At 45.3% G+C, this 15,133-nt stretch overlaps 1 protein-coding gene across 1 annotated transcript in view; it reads left to right on the top strand.

Annotated features, from left to right (window-relative positions):
- The window catches only part of LOC311601217 (uncharacterized protein), a 91,333-nt gene that overhangs the window by 30,053 nt on the left and 46,147 nt on the right, over window positions 1–15,133 (top strand). The window contains exons 2-6 of the mRNA XM_084788611.1: window positions 11,586–11,743; window positions 12,166–12,224; window positions 12,528–12,664; window positions 13,490–13,550; window positions 13,732–13,879. Of these exons, the coding sequence (XP_084644737.1) occupies window positions 11,586–11,743; window positions 12,166–12,224; window positions 12,528–12,664; window positions 13,490–13,550; window positions 13,732–13,879 (563 nt within the window). The remainder of the gene's footprint in view (window positions 1–11,585; window positions 11,744–12,165; window positions 12,225–12,527; window positions 12,665–13,489; window positions 13,551–13,731; window positions 13,880–15,133) is intronic.

Below are 15,133 nucleotides of genomic sequence, written 5' to 3'. Positions count from 1 at the left end.
GCCTCAGTCTAGATCCACCAGCCTTAATAGTCTTTTAGTTTTCTAGGTTCCTCTGGATCCTTCTGAATAAGATTTTTTTTCACTGCAGCAGCATGAATTGAGGGATGGACATTCATGTGATCTCAGCTGAGGTGAAAAGTTTGTGTCATTCCTCGGGCAACCATTTAGCAGAATCCTCCTCAGTGCTAGGTCTCTTCCATCTAGATACTGTGAATGTTATCATGACTTTATGTAGACATAGGAGCAAAAAAAAAAAATCCAAACTTAGAAAAAAAGGCAAAGAATTCAATAGCAAAAGAAACCCAAAAATATCCATGTTTACAGATGGACTAAGGACCTGAATAAGCATAACTGAAAATGAAATGTACACATGGCTAACAGATATAGAAACAAGTGCCCAGCAATAATCATCAGGAAAATGCAAATGAAATTCACACTCAGAGTTCATCCCACCTTTGTTGACATTATCAAACTGTGGGTTCGTCTCTCTGGGAGGCTGGGCTGAGAATCTGGTCACAGAGTTTTCTTCAGACTTCTGGAGGTTAGCTGAGGAAGGCTTTGTCCTGAGAACTGGTCACAAAGAAGGCCTTCTGGGTAAGAAAGGATCGCAGGGCAGCCATGTTCAGCTGGGGTTGAGACAATGGGAATCTGAGTCTCTTTCAGCGGGAGAAGGGAGCCTCTGACTTGTGAAAAGCCAGGCAACACACTTGGTTGCATTAAAGGCAATCAAGAGTCAATGAGCTAGATTTTAATTCACTAAGCTTAATGGTAAAAGAAAAACAAAGACAAAGAGCTACAGAAGGAAAAAAAATGGGAAAAATCTGTGCCCCCAGTCCAGATCCGGGTTTTTAAACTAAGGGTAACTGAATTGCAGGAAACTCCTAGGACACTTCCTGGGGCTTGTCTCCAGGGCACCTTTGATTTGTTTTTCTTCAAAGAGTCAGCTTTTGACACCTTTTGTGTGGGTGAGGGTCCCTGCAAGCCTTTGAACACATTTGCAGTGGTGGGTTGTTTTGCCAGCGGGGTGTATGGCTCCCCTGTGTGAAAGCTTGAAGCTTAATGGGAGGGGGCGTCTCCTCTACCTGCAGACATCTGCTCCCTGCCCCCCTCTCTCTCTTTGAAAGAAGAAAGAAAAAAAAAGGTGTCACTATTGTGTTTCTAGGTTTGGAATTATCTGGTATTGCACCAGGACTTGGCTGGCAGTGACCTCAGCAATATTCTTTATCTATTGTTTTAAAAATCAGATAAGGCAGGGTGCAAGGAGAAACAGGGTTCCAATGCCCTAGTACAGAGCCAAGGAAGGGGAGCAGCCAGTTTACAAAGGGGTTTGAATACCGAGGGGGCGGGGGAGTAGGGGGAATAAAGTCTCTGGAGGTCCTGGGTGGAGCTCCTTGAGCACCTGTACATCTAGCCCAGGATTGTTGATGTAAAAACAACAATCATTACGGGGGTGTAGAGGCCCTGAAAGGGAGATTAAGGCAGGAACTTGGGTTACAGAGCCAACTATTTAGAGGGTTTACATTTTAAACATAAGTTTGTACAGAGATGTTTTAAGATACATCTACATAGAGCAAGTTGTAATACTATGTAAGTTTTGACGTGTAGTTGTCAGCAGTCCAAGGCTGTTGGCTGTGGACATCTTCATCTGGTTAAGCTGCTTTTTGAGGATCCCGGTTGGTTGGCTCTGGCTGGAGGCTGTGGTTTTTCTGAGCAGATCCAGTGGAGGACTTTTGGTCTCCTGGGGTGCAGTTAGCTTCTTCAGGGAGGGATCTTTAGGCTTTACCTTGTGAGTAGAAAATACCTGTGGCATAATTACAAGGGGAGAGGATCCCAGGCAGCTGGGCATCTTAATATAGGAGGTTATGAGAGAAGGAGGTAACGAATAAGGCTGGTTCAGTCAGCATCTGATTGGTAGTGTATTATGTAGACCTGGAAAAAAGAGAAAGGTAGAGGGGCTAGCAAAGCATTAAAGCATCTGTTTAGTTAAAGGAAAGGAAAAAATCTTGGTTTGGTGTCCTTTAAAAGGAAAGGTTAAGAACTGAACTCAGGACTTCCGGAAGAACAGATAGTGTTGTAATCCTTGAGTTACGCCCCCCCCCCCCCACTCCAGTTCTCTGAGGAGGGTAATACCTGTTTAAGGGAGCTGAGGAATAAACATTGTTGATTACATATTTGAGATAAGCAAAAAGGCTTGTTTTGAAAAAACTTGACTGGCTTTGTTAGTTAATGTAGCTCATCCAATCCGAGGTGTTAACCTGTAAACCATTGTGTTAGAGAATGGTTTGTTCATTGTCTCTTTCTTTAGCTTTAGGTGGGTAGCCAGGCTGTTTGGGGACAACAAGGGGGCTGATGGGCACCTGAAAACATTTAGGCTGGTAGCCTGGCTATTTAGAATCTTAAAGGAAAAAGGACATTTAACTAGCAGGGAATCAAGCCCTGTGCCTTTTGTTTCACAGCTTGAAACATTGTCAGTTGAGCTGTTGGATCACTTTGAGAAAAGGGAGAGCCCAAGGCAAACTGTGGGAGGATTCTTGGTTTAAAAATGTGGTTAGTTATTTTGTTGAGAATCTGTCCTGAATTCTAGAGGATAGGGGAGTTTATTAGTTGGTAAGTCTGTCTCCAATCAATCTCAGGGCCCTAAGCTGAGGGGAGAAACTGCACCTTTCCTCTTCAGCTTGCTTGAGGTAACTGGTGTTATTCAGAGTAATAGAAAACAAGTAGCACAAGGTTCAAGTCAGAAGACAGAGGACTGGTGAGGAGAGATGCTGCTCAGGCCAGAGATGTGCCACAGAGAAGGGAACCATCTAAGTCACACTGGGATTAGCGACTTGGTGATGGTTAATCTGCACTGTGGCTCTGACTGCATTTTAGCCAACCAGGAGGCGTATGCCTGGATATGTCTGTCTATGAGGAGGGTTCCAGAACCATTTTCTTGAGGCGAGATGGCTCCCTGTGAGTGTGGATGGTGTCATTGCACGGACTGGGTTCCAGCGTTGAATAAAAAAGAAAAAAGAAATACCACTGTCCCCTGCTCCATGCGTTCAATTTTCCCCAGTGGTGGAGTCTCCGTTGCCTGCTCCAGGCAGAGTGAACTCTGTCACAAACTCCCCTCCAGGAAGGTTGTACCTTTTATACTGGGAACCTAAATGTATACTTTGTGAGCTATTTTTGAAGGCAATGAAAAACATAGCCAACACAGGCTCGACTCTTCTCTGCCTGTGGGTCCCACCTTGGCTGTCCTAGGGGAATAGAAAAAAGGGGCTTGGGACTTGAATTGCTCCTGTCTGCCTGTGCACCACAGCCTCCTCTGAAAGGACCCTCCCCCGCTAAACAAAAAAGGACAATGGTTTCTCATAGCTTGTGCTGCCAAGCTTTTCCCTTTTTCTTCTTCATTCTGTGATTTTGACTTGTACAGGAGACTGGGTTACTATAGAGAAGAGGAGTAGTTGTGTTTTTCTATGTCCTGTTTGTGTGTTCTTGTAGGTAAAATGCATTTCATCGTCCAATAAAACTGCCTGGAGACTACCCCCTTCCTCTCTGGTAAAGAATCAGCTGTGCCCAGTCCTCCCTTGCAGCCTTACCACGAGGAAACTATGTTGCAGTACCTTCCAAGGACACCCTAAGAAGACAGAAACCACTTATCACAGGGAGAACAACCTTGTGTAGTTGGAGACAAGGTTGTCTCTTGGGGTCCTCTTTTTTGAGGAGCCGTGGATGCCTGGGTACTGTGAAGACTAAAGCCCTTTTAGGAGGGTCCTTACATTCTTTGTGTAGGTGGCCCTCTCCCACCTCTTCATCACCGTGGCTCAAGATGTTCAGCTGTGAAGCCTGCTTAGACTACAAGGGGAGAGAACTTGCAAGTCTCCCCTCCTCACTGTATGGCAGAATGGGGGTCAGAGCTGCCAGCTGTGAGAAGAAACACTCTTGAGTGGAGACTGCATTGCAACAAATGCCCCCGACATAGCAAGCATCATTGCCTCAAGGAGGGCTCATGATTCCCTGTAGAGTACTCAGAAAGATGCTTGCTCTCCTCTCCATGACACCCTGTCCCTTTCACCAAAACACTCTCCAGGCTCTCCTTAAGTTGATGTCAGTATGGAATGTGAAGGAAATATCAGGAAGCCAAAACACTGTAATGTTTGCCAGCGTTTATTTCAATCTCATCGAACGAGATTCTTGGGAGAACAGGGACCTGGGTAGCAGAAGGCCTTGCTCACTGTCCATGGCCCCATGTCCAGGGCTCCCGGGATCTCAGCCTCAGCGAGTCTGGCGTCCTCTCCTAAGGAGGAAACAGAGAGACAAGTGGACCCTAAAAGCCCTGCGGGAACTGAGAGGAGGGCTTGGGTGCTGCCTGGGGGAGAGCAAGGGAGACAGCCAGGCTTGCTGTGAGAGATGAGAGAGGGAGGGGCTGGCTCAGGGCCCTCACCTGAAGAGGCTGGACACACGGCACGTGCCAGCGTTCTCTGGAAGCGGCCCTTCCAGGACCTTCTTGGAGGAGCAGACATCCTGGTCCCTCTTGGCCATAGCATGCTTTCTCCATGGTGAGAGCAAAGACATCAACTTCCTGGGAGTATCAAGTGTTTCTCCCAGTCTGAAAAAGAGGGTTGAGGCAGCAGTTCCATCATGGCTGCAGCCAGCTACCTGATTTGTCTACTGCGATGCGCACCTGCACTGCAGGTAGAGGTGCACAGGACGGAGAACAGGGGAGACCTGCCATGAGCAACCCCAGCCCTGCTGGAGGGTGTTCTAGACCCCATGGAAATGACACTTACCAACCCAGAAGGAGGAAAGAAGGGAATGAAGACCATGCTTCCAAGAACGTGTGTGGTGTCACCAGTAGCACCCTACTCCAGGACTTCTTTGCCCAAATCAGCTGAGCTCCCCCTATGCTGGGTGTAGAGTGTGGGGCCCAACCTCTCCATAGCCCTAAACCCCGCCCCTTATGCCTCTAACCTATTGCCTATGCCTATGGTTCCTCCCGGCTTCAGGCCAGCACACTGTGCTCCACCAGTGGATACATTTCTGGAGTGTGGCCTGCTTCCCAACTCCCGCCCCTCGGAACTCTCCTTCTTTCTTGGCTTGGCTTTTCATCTTCACTCTGTGCAGCGCAGCAGCCTGATCGCAAGTTCTGCTGTCTGAAGTAAAAATGCAGAGGTCTTCGGTCTCTCGGTGAGTGCTCTTTCGGCAGGGTTTCCACACACAAAACTGCTCAGGAGTCCTGCCTGCGGTCACCCCATTTGGTTAGGACTACCGTGTTTCTCGTGGCTCTCAGGAGGCCCAGCTTCCACATGATTCCTCGAGTACATGCTGGGCATGGCGCCCTGAGGCCTGGAGGACAGGTCACCAGCTTTCCTCTGAGGGGTTTGCGCTCCACAGGTCTGCACATACCTGCTCCTGTGTGTCTGCTTCCGGTGGTTGATGCAAAGTATTTTGGGGCCTCGGAGCTTCTTCCGTGTGCAGGACAGTCACAAGGGATCAGACATAGTGTTTCAGGTTTAGCAGTTTACACTTAGATCTGTGATTCGTTTTCAGTTACCTCTTTTGCAAGAGCTCATTTAGAGTTGTTTGCTTGAAAGTTTTTCCTTGGGGGCATCGACATTTTTTGCTGTGCCATTCCCTAATACAATTATCATAGAGCCTTTGTAGTGGTGTCTGTGGCTCTTTTTTAAATTCACTGGTTTATTCGTCCTGTCCTAAGGTGACCCCAGGATGTGGTGCTTTACCACCATGTTGTATGATAATAGTGTATTTCTGGAGTCCTGCCAATGTTGTTATCCCTTTTGCGTCTTATGCATTGCTGTGTAGCTCTGAGCAATAACTTTTCCTTTTGTTGATGATTATGGCGAGTGAAAATCCTGACCTTTTAGTGTTGTGATAAAAAAGCATAGTACTTTTATTTCCGTTTTCTACAGTAAGATATTAATGGCTTTCTTTAACCAAGTCTTTCAGTGTTTGTGCCAATAATCTCAACAGATATTTCATGTATTTTACTGTTATTGAAAACTGTTCTTAAAGCACTTTGAGAATACAGTTAAGTGAATTTTAGTAGGCCTGTGTATAACACTTTTTCCTATTCAACAACCTTGTACACATTTCTAACATTCAGGGGATGATATCTCTCTAGAGTGTGGAGTATTTCCTATGTCAAATATTATGTCACTTCTTAAAAGGAGATGATCCAGCGATGTTTTTTGTTCAGTGGAATGCTGTGAACTAAGCAAATCCTAATAGTTCTAAGTACAGAAAACAAGTGTTTGTGGAGTGTTGAGGAATAATTGGGATATCTGTATCATATGCCCTACCCACACACCTCCAAGTCTCAAGGACCTTTGTGAAAGAAGAGGCAGGAAGATTGTGAGACCTAAAAGTCAGGAAAGACTAGGATAAGACAGTGTCTTCTGCTTAGGACAGGACCTCTGTACTTTTGAACTCATAGCACTGTAGAGCTGAGGCGGTCCATGGGCTCACAATCAAGCCCAGTGTGCACTACGACCTATGCTGATTGCTTGCCACAGTTTCCTGAGTGATGCTATTACAGGAATGCACCCTCAGGCCAGCTTCATGTGTGGTACTTAGATGTCTAAATAGGAGCTGGAGTGACAGCTCAGTGGTTATGAGCACTGGTCGCCCTTACAGGAGTTCTGGGTTCATTCCCCAGAACCCACATAGCAGAACACAACTGACTGCAACTTCAGCTCCAGTGAAAATGATGCCCTCCTTTGACTTCTGCAGGCACCAGGCACATAGTATACATGCATACATGCAGATAGACTATGCGCACACATAAAGAATAAGTAAATATAGGAAAAATTTAATGGTGAAAGGGCCTTGTATTACTAGAGTAAACTGTGCTTTCTAAAGAATATTTTTCATGCAGTGATTAAAAGTAAAATTTTACGAGTGATTTCCATCTATGATCACAAGTCATACTGGTCTGTAATATTTCTTGTGGGGTTTTTATTCTTAATATTTTACTGATTCTTTGAGAATTTCATCCCGTGCATTTTGATCATATTTACCCCCAACTCCTCCGCTTAACCCCTTCCAGACCCACCTCTCCAACTTCTTGGCTTTTTTTTTGTTGGATTTACTACTTATGTGTATGTATGTGGGGCTTTATGTGTGTGTGTGCTGGTGTCTTAGAAGGCCAGAAGATGGTATTAGATCCCTTGCACTGTAGTTACAGGTTATAAACTTCCTATTGTGAATTCTGGGATTTGAACTTGTGTCCTCTGCAAAAGCAGCCCATGCTCTTAACTGCTGAGCCATTTCCCTAGCAATGTCTTTTTATAAAATTAATAAGCTATTGATTCCAATTTGTGCTCTCCACATACTTCAGGGTATAGGTCCATCGAGTGCAGCATGGTCAACCTACAAGTAACCTTACCCTTAAAAGAAATCCTGAGTCTCCCTTTCCCAGAAGCCATCACCTGTCCATAGCTCCTTAGTTACAGGAATGAATCCATTCTGATTCCATAGTAGAATGTTGGCTTCATCTTGCACAGGTCTTGTGTTGCTATGAGTTCATGAGTCCTGTCATGTTGTGATGATATTATGTCATTCTTGTCCACTGGTGGTTCGTACAGTGTTTCCTCCCCTTCTTCTAGGCCAGTACCATAGCCTTGGAGAGAGTGTGTGACATAGATGTTGAATTTGTGGCTTAGCAGTCCATAATCACTTGTTCTCTGCTCTTTGACCAGTTATGGGTTTTGAGTTAACTACCCACCACAGTTCAATGGCACTTCTCTGATGAGGTCTGGGGGCTGGACTAATTTCTGGGGAGAAATGTACAAACTTAGAGGGCAAATGATACTATTTCCATTTAGTAAAATAATCATAGTAGATTCACCTTTGGGACCTTTGAGCTCCCCAAGCATGGGTTTCTTGGACAGATTTGCAGGCCTTAAATACAATTGGAAAACAGGTATCCCCATAACATTATTTTCACCTTATCTTGCTAGAGTGGTAATTATTGCAGTTCACAGGGTTCACAGCTGCGTACAAATACTGATGCCATTTTCCTCTCAGCAACCTATTTCGTACCTTTTAGTACTATGGGAGGTAGCTAGCAGAGAGGAAGGTTCCAGGCTAGCTTCCCGTCTCACTACAGGTGTATTCTCCCATATTATGGGACCCACAAGGAGACTGTGCTGCCTTTTAACTACATCTGAGCAGAGAGTCTAGGTCCTCACCATGCATGGTCCTTGGTTGGTGCATCAGTAGCACCCTCCTCCTCAGCCTAGATTTGTTGGCTCCATTGGTTTCCTTGTGGAGCTCCTGGCCCCTCCAAGTCCTTCTATTCCCCAGCTCTTCCATAAGATTCTCTGTGCTCCACCCCGGAGTTTGGTTGTGAGTCTCAGCATCTACTTCGATCCCCTGCTGAGGGTAGGCTCCTGTCTTGTCCCTTCTCTTCAACTGCTTACTTCTGGTGTGTTTCTATTTGCCCTTCTCAATGAGAATTAAGCATCCTCCCTAGGCTCCTCCTTGTTATTTAGCTTCTTTAGGTCTTTGTAGTGTAGTGTGGTTATCCTGTAGTATGTGGCTAATATCCACTTATAAGTGAGTGGGTCTTTCTTGGTCTGGATTACCTCACTCAGGATGATCTTTTATTAAACACCACCAAACCAAATAATCCGATTAAAAAACAGGATACAGAACTAGACGGAGAATTCTCAACAAAGGAATACTGACGGGCCAAGAAACAAACACTTAAAGAAATGCTCAGTGTCTCTAGTAATCAGGGAAATGAAAATCAAAATGACTCTGAGATTCCATATTACACACATCAGAATGACTAAGATAAAAAAAAAACTCAAGTGACAACACATGCTGACAAGATTGTGGAGAAAGGGGAACACTCCTCCATTGCTGGTGGGAGTGCAAACTTGTACAACCACTTTGGAAATCAATCTGGCACTTTCTCAGAAAATTGGGAATTGTTCCACCTCAAGACCTGGCTATACCATTCCTGGCCATATACCTGAAAGATGCTCCAACACACAACAAGAATGTTTGCTCAACTATGTTCATAGCAACTTTATTCATAATACCAAAAATCTGGAAATGACCTATATGTTCCTTAACCAAAGAATGGATAAACAAACTCTGGTACGTTTACACAACGGAATACTATTCAGCTATTAAAAACAAGGAAATCTTGAAAAATTCAGGCAAATGGATGGAACTAGAAATGATCTCCAAGGTTTTAAGAGAGAATGAAAAAAACACGATCCATGCTACACATGCACACTGTGATGGTTGTGGTGATGCACTCCTGAAATTACAGGTTTTGGGAAACAAGAGACTCACTTCAAGTTCAGGACAATCTGATCTACATAGTGAGACCCTGTCCCACACAAAACAAAAACAACTTGTGTGCTGAAGCTTGAAAAGATAATTTATGGTATGGCAGGTGAATGTGTTACATTTCATATACAAAAGGAGGCAATTCTGGGAAACAACCCAAGGATCACAAAGCTCGACTTTACTAGCTTACTTAAGTGAGCAATGGTAAAAGACAGTGTGAGGGGTACAAATGGATCCCAAAACAAATTGGTAGTGCATAGTCTCAGCAGTGTGTTAATAGCCCAGTAAAGAAACAGGAAATTGGGTGGGAAAAGGAACTAGATGGTCTTTGAGGATTCAGCTTTCTGCCTTCCCTCTGTTCTTTCCAAATCCTTCCCTCTTTCTTCTATTTAAGTGGGAAGACCCCACTAACTCCAGAGGTCCTTTTTGTCTCTGCCACTCAGGGATCCCTTTTGGAAGATCCCCAGTATCTGGACTCACTTCTGGAGGAAGTCATCTCCACTACTTGCTTGGGGTGAGAGCAAGGAGGAGGTGCTAGGGAACAGAAGCAGCTGTGCTCAGGTGTCATTGTTGCATTGTGGAGGACAGTTTGAAGGATTAATAGGGGACTGTGGAAAGAATGTGTGGAAAATTTTGAATGAAAATGAAGAGGGTGTGCTGGCCAGGGAGGGAAAAATTAGTCCACTAAGAAGGTCTGTTATTTTTTATCAAGGCCCAGCATTTCAGAGTTTCAACAACAACAACAATGACAAAAAACTGTTGGGCTGAAGAATGCTGGGAATGAAAGAAGGGTTGTGGGGACAGTAATAATTCAGCCATGACTGGAGATTGGGAGAAGAATCCATTGTTTTTTTGAGACATAGAGTACTACTGTAGTGTAACGAATCAGTATCTCACTGTGGCTTTGATTTCCCCACTGATTATTGCTTCTGAGTACCTTTTCACTTTGCCCTTTGAATGTGTAGGAGAAAGGTCCATTTCTATCCTTTGCTTAGATTTCACGTATATGTTCGTATTGTTGAACTGTACAGTTTATTTTTTTGTTGTTGTTTTGAGGTACTGCCTTTCTAGTTAACCCAGAGTGGCCTGAAACTCTTGATCATCCCCCTGCCTCAGCTTCTTGAGTACTGGGGTCAAAGGCTTTGGTTATCACCCTGATTCAGAAGAAGAATATAATTTTTTATGAGAAGGAAGAGAGTAGTCAGTATAAAGGGGAAATCAAGGTGGTGATCAAGGTTAAGGTTAAGCGTGAGAGCAATCTTAATGAAAATATGACTTTCTCACATACTCTGGTGCCTCACCTTTGACCATGTCCCCTGGAGGGGGAGACCTGGTGGCACTCAGAGGAAGGACAGCAGGTTACCAAGAGGAGACTTGATACCCTATGAACATATAGAGGGGGAGGTAATCCCCCTCAGGAACAGTCATAGGGGAGGGGAATAAGGGGAAAATGGGAGGAAGGGAAGAATGGGAGGATACAAGGGATGGGATAACCATTGAGATGTAACAAGAATAAATTAATAAAGGAGAAAAAAAGAAAAGTTAAGGAAAATATGGAATTCATGAGACTACTGGCTGAGCGCATGAGCCATAAAACCCCATGCTTAAGTGAATAAATGTGGGCTATGAGAAAGACAAATAATGATGTGCCAGACTGGATTGTAGTGCTGGTTGAAGACTCAGGACTATCTGTGCCTGAAAATGGTTTGTGGGGAGTGAAGATAAGGAGCCAAACTCATTATCAGGTTGAGCGCCTGTGAAGAGCTTCATCCATGTGGAACTTCTGGGAAAGGAGACTATGTTATAAAGGCTAGATGAAAATTGAGACAACTATAGGAAAGAAGGCTGTGAAAACTTACTCCAGCAGTGAGCAGAATAGAGAGGAAAATCCCAGTCATGGAGGATATGATACTCTAGGGACATAGTAAGTAAGGACACCTGGGATAGGGGGTCCAGGGGCTATTCTGGCCTCCACTCCTGACCTGAAAGCCATGGTACACATGTACCCAGCTGCCATTGTGACCCCACATATAATAATGGGCATGAGTCTAGAGCTCCCTAGGGTTTGGAATTTGGCTCCAGAAGACCTCCAGGGCACTCTAACAACTTCTATAACCATTACATCTCTACCCAAATCAGGGATGAAAAGCATTTCTACTTCTTTCAGGCCTACAGATGTCACAGTGGTTCTGTCTTCTTGTGAGTGTCATGTCTGGCAAGGTAAGGGGGCCAGGTCTCTTACACATGACTAACCTTGGGCCTTAAATCCTTCACTTCAGGCAACAGAATGGGCTCTTGCCTACTGTGAGTGCCTCAAAGAAGAAGCAGGGTACAAGGCTGAAGAAGTACCTGGGTCAAGGAATGATAAAGAGTATGGCTGTTGCCCCTAAATCCCAGAAGCATCACAAGAAGTTGGCTGTTGAAGCAGAAATCCACAGTGAGTGTCTTTGGCTGGGGAAGGGACCCACGTTTAGGTGGAGGGAGCACGTGTAATTCTGTCAGCATCCCTGTCCTGAAATGGAACTGTGTCTGGTGGCTAACACTTATCATGTCAGTGTTAAGAATTAGACGATTTGGAGAAATGTCTGTTTAAGTCCTCTACTTATGCTTTATGTTGGTAGATTTTTTGTTGCATGGTAAGTTTGTTGTTTTGAGACATGATCTTGCTAGTTAGCCCAAAGTCTTCTCATACCCATGATCCTCCTGCATCAGTCTTCCCAGTGGCCATTCACTAGAAAAAGAAATTTATCTCGGAGCCAAGAAAGGTACATAGTGTGAAAAAGCCTCTAGACTGGGGCTAGAATATTTGGAATGATGGGGACAGCAAGGCTCATCTAAGCTGTGCCTGGTGTTTTACAGATGGGAAGAAGAACACTGTGCGCAAGCATGAGGCCAGGCCCCACAAAGCTGCACAGGAGGTAAGGAGACTCTGTTGCTTATGGGAGGGGCTTCCAGAACCTACTTCCCAAACTCCTTGCGCAGTGTCCTAATGGCATGTGTTCCATCCTAAATGTACCATAACTTACCATGTGACCTTGGGGTTAACTACATCTCCCTGGATTCCAGTATGAACTGAAAATTAAAGGTAAGCCTTGCTGATCTTCAAGATCTTCAAGTTCTGACATTCTCGGTTGCTGTGCTCATCCTACAACATGCTCATCTCTCCTGTCTTCCTGGTTGGTCCGGTATCCAAATTCCTACTGTTGTCTCTACTTCTGCAGGGAAGTTCTCAAGGTATTATGATGCACAGCAAGCAACGAGAACATTCGATTCTGCCCTATAGTTCAGTGACCTTGGAGCAGCAACCAATGATTTCTTTTCCCCTGGAGCCCAGTGGTCTCTCTGCCAGGCCTCAAAGGTGAGTTGAATAAAGACTTAGAGTCACATGTGTCTCATATCATCCCTTGCTCAATGCAGTGGTTGGTGCCACAGGAGGTAGGTAAATAAAGAAGAAGAAAGTGAAGGAAGAGGACAAGTATGAAGTGAAGAAGAAGGGAGCACATCAGAAGGAGAAGTGATGAGAGGACACTCTCAGGCTTTAGAATTCCTAATGTTCAGGGTTTGGATAAGTGATTCCATCTTTCCAGCTATATGTTTTCCAGTAATCACTCAGGGAAAACAGTCTACATTTATAACATTGCCAAGAGGGCTAGAAGAAGTCCTACCACATACTAAGCCTTCAACTATGCTTGGATTCTCACTTTATGCTACAATAGATGGACGTGAGGGAAGACCCTGTTGGAACCTCAGGTCATGGTTTAGAGATGGCCATAGAGGCCTAGAGGAATGCTAAAGGCCAGTAGAGAAAACCTCTTGGAGAAGGGCCTGGCTTGTCCTTCATAACTAGCGAGGACTGGGCAAACTACAAGTAAAGCCAGTCCCTGAAAAAGGAGGGCACTCACATCTTTCCAGATGCTTTGCAGATTAGTCACCATAGATTTGGCATCATCTTCGCTGTAACCCTAGGGGGAAAGATATGGTATAAATTAGTGTCTCAAGAAAAAAATATAGAAGTTTTAAAAGGAAACAGTCCAAGAAGGTGCCTAGGTCAAAAAGACTACACGTTTTCCAGTCATTCAGATTTCCCCAGGCTGATTTGCAAACCTCTGGTCTTCCAAGTGTTCTGGTAGGAAGTGTCCACCTGAGGGTTTAATCCCCTGGCCTCTCCTCTCGTTGTTTCCAGATTCTCAAGTGTGATCCTGCAACCCTGTGCCACCCCTGGCCCTCTTCTACTGCAGCCACAGGTCCTGGCAAAGTAGTGGGGTCCAGGTCCCCGGGAGGGAATGAGCTTAGTGGATGGGAAGAGCAAAAAGCCTCAGGGTGGGGGTGGGTGCTGGGGGGACTGGGCACTTAAAGGGGCTCCTGTGCTAGTGGAACAAGGTGTGACTTCCCAGCTGCCATTCTCTGATGTCATTTCCTTTGCAGGTCCCTAATGCCACCAAGCAGGACTCTGTTGCTGCTGCCTTAGAGTGGCAGAGGAAGCTGGAGGCTGCGGAGGCTCTGCTGGCTCTGAAAACTTCTTGTCAGGCTCCTCCTGATTCAGCCCCTCTGCAAAAGTGTGGCAACATGCCAGGTAGCTGTCTTCTTGAATGTGGAACAGGAGCTAGGGGCGGGGAGTTGGGAAATTGGAGGCGCTGTAGTAAACTGGTTGTACCTGGGAACCTTGAATTTGAACTTCCTTGGGTCAGACGCTTAAGTTCCTCAGTCTGATGTAAGAGATGGTACCCAAGGTGCTCAGTGGGAATCTTCAGTTAGTGTTTTTGCTCAACAGCAAATGGCCAGTGCCTGAAGGAAAAACAAAACAAGTCAAAACAGAACTACCACCATCACAACGACAACAGCAAACAAAAACCAGTAGTCCAAGGCTCCCAAGATGTCCAGGTGGTTCAGGAGCATATCAAGTAGTGGGAATAAAAATGTGTCTAAAGACTTCCAGGCCAGGGCAATGTCTCCAGTTCACTGTGAACTGGGGAAGCCTGGGAGGTCATGCATAGGGACTAAGGGTTTGAAAGGGAACAGGATCATGATGATCATGAGATGACTTCAGAGCATTTTCTGGACCAATGTAGAGCCTGGATGCCTTCCCAGTCTGAATTTTTCGAGTCACTCTCACTGGCCCATCCAGTCATAAGCTGAGAGTAGAATTACATAGTTAGGGAGGCTGGAAGGGAAGGCTGATGGAGTAAAACTAAACAAAACCACAACAGAAAGAATAACCCGATGAAGTATGTTAGTAGGAAACCATTTTGGGTTGGTGGATATATTGAAACAAATGGCAAGGAATGAAGCTTCTCACAGAGGTCTGGAAGAGTGGGTGGTGTAGGCTGGGCCAGAAGATCCAGGGGATGGGTGTGAGGAGGTTCAGAACTTCCATGACACACTAAGTATCATATCTAGGGACACCGGGTTTGACTAAAAGGGATGGTGACTGTGAGTGATAAATGATAGCGCCAAGACCAGAGATAAGGGAATGCGTCGGGTCCTAGTTTCGGCGACAAACTTTACATTGGGCAAGGCAGCCAAGTGTCAGAGTATTGCTGTGTGGTGACATGCATGTGATTGGGCTCTGTCCTTTGCTATTCTGTTTTCAGGTCCTGCTGGAGAGAGTGCTGCAGCCTCATAGCTCCTACCTTCTACCACAGCCTGAAAGCTCTGTCTCACTCACTGGGCATCTGGAGTGCGTGTCCTTCTTGAGTTAAGAGACCAGAGAGGGATGCCTCACTAAAGCACTGCCTGTTTGGTATCTTGTTTCATGTCTAAAGTGACTAGTGTTTTACAATTTTCTTATTTTTGAGATAAGTTCTCACATAGCCAGCCTAGCCTTGGA

The sequence above is a fragment of the Acomys minous genome, assembly GCF_964271855.1.
Source record: "Acomys minous genome assembly, chromosome: 7".
NCBI lineage: Eukaryota > Metazoa > Chordata > Mammalia > Rodentia > Muridae > Acomys > Acomys minous.
This window is presented reverse-complemented; position numbering and strand designations above follow the sequence as displayed.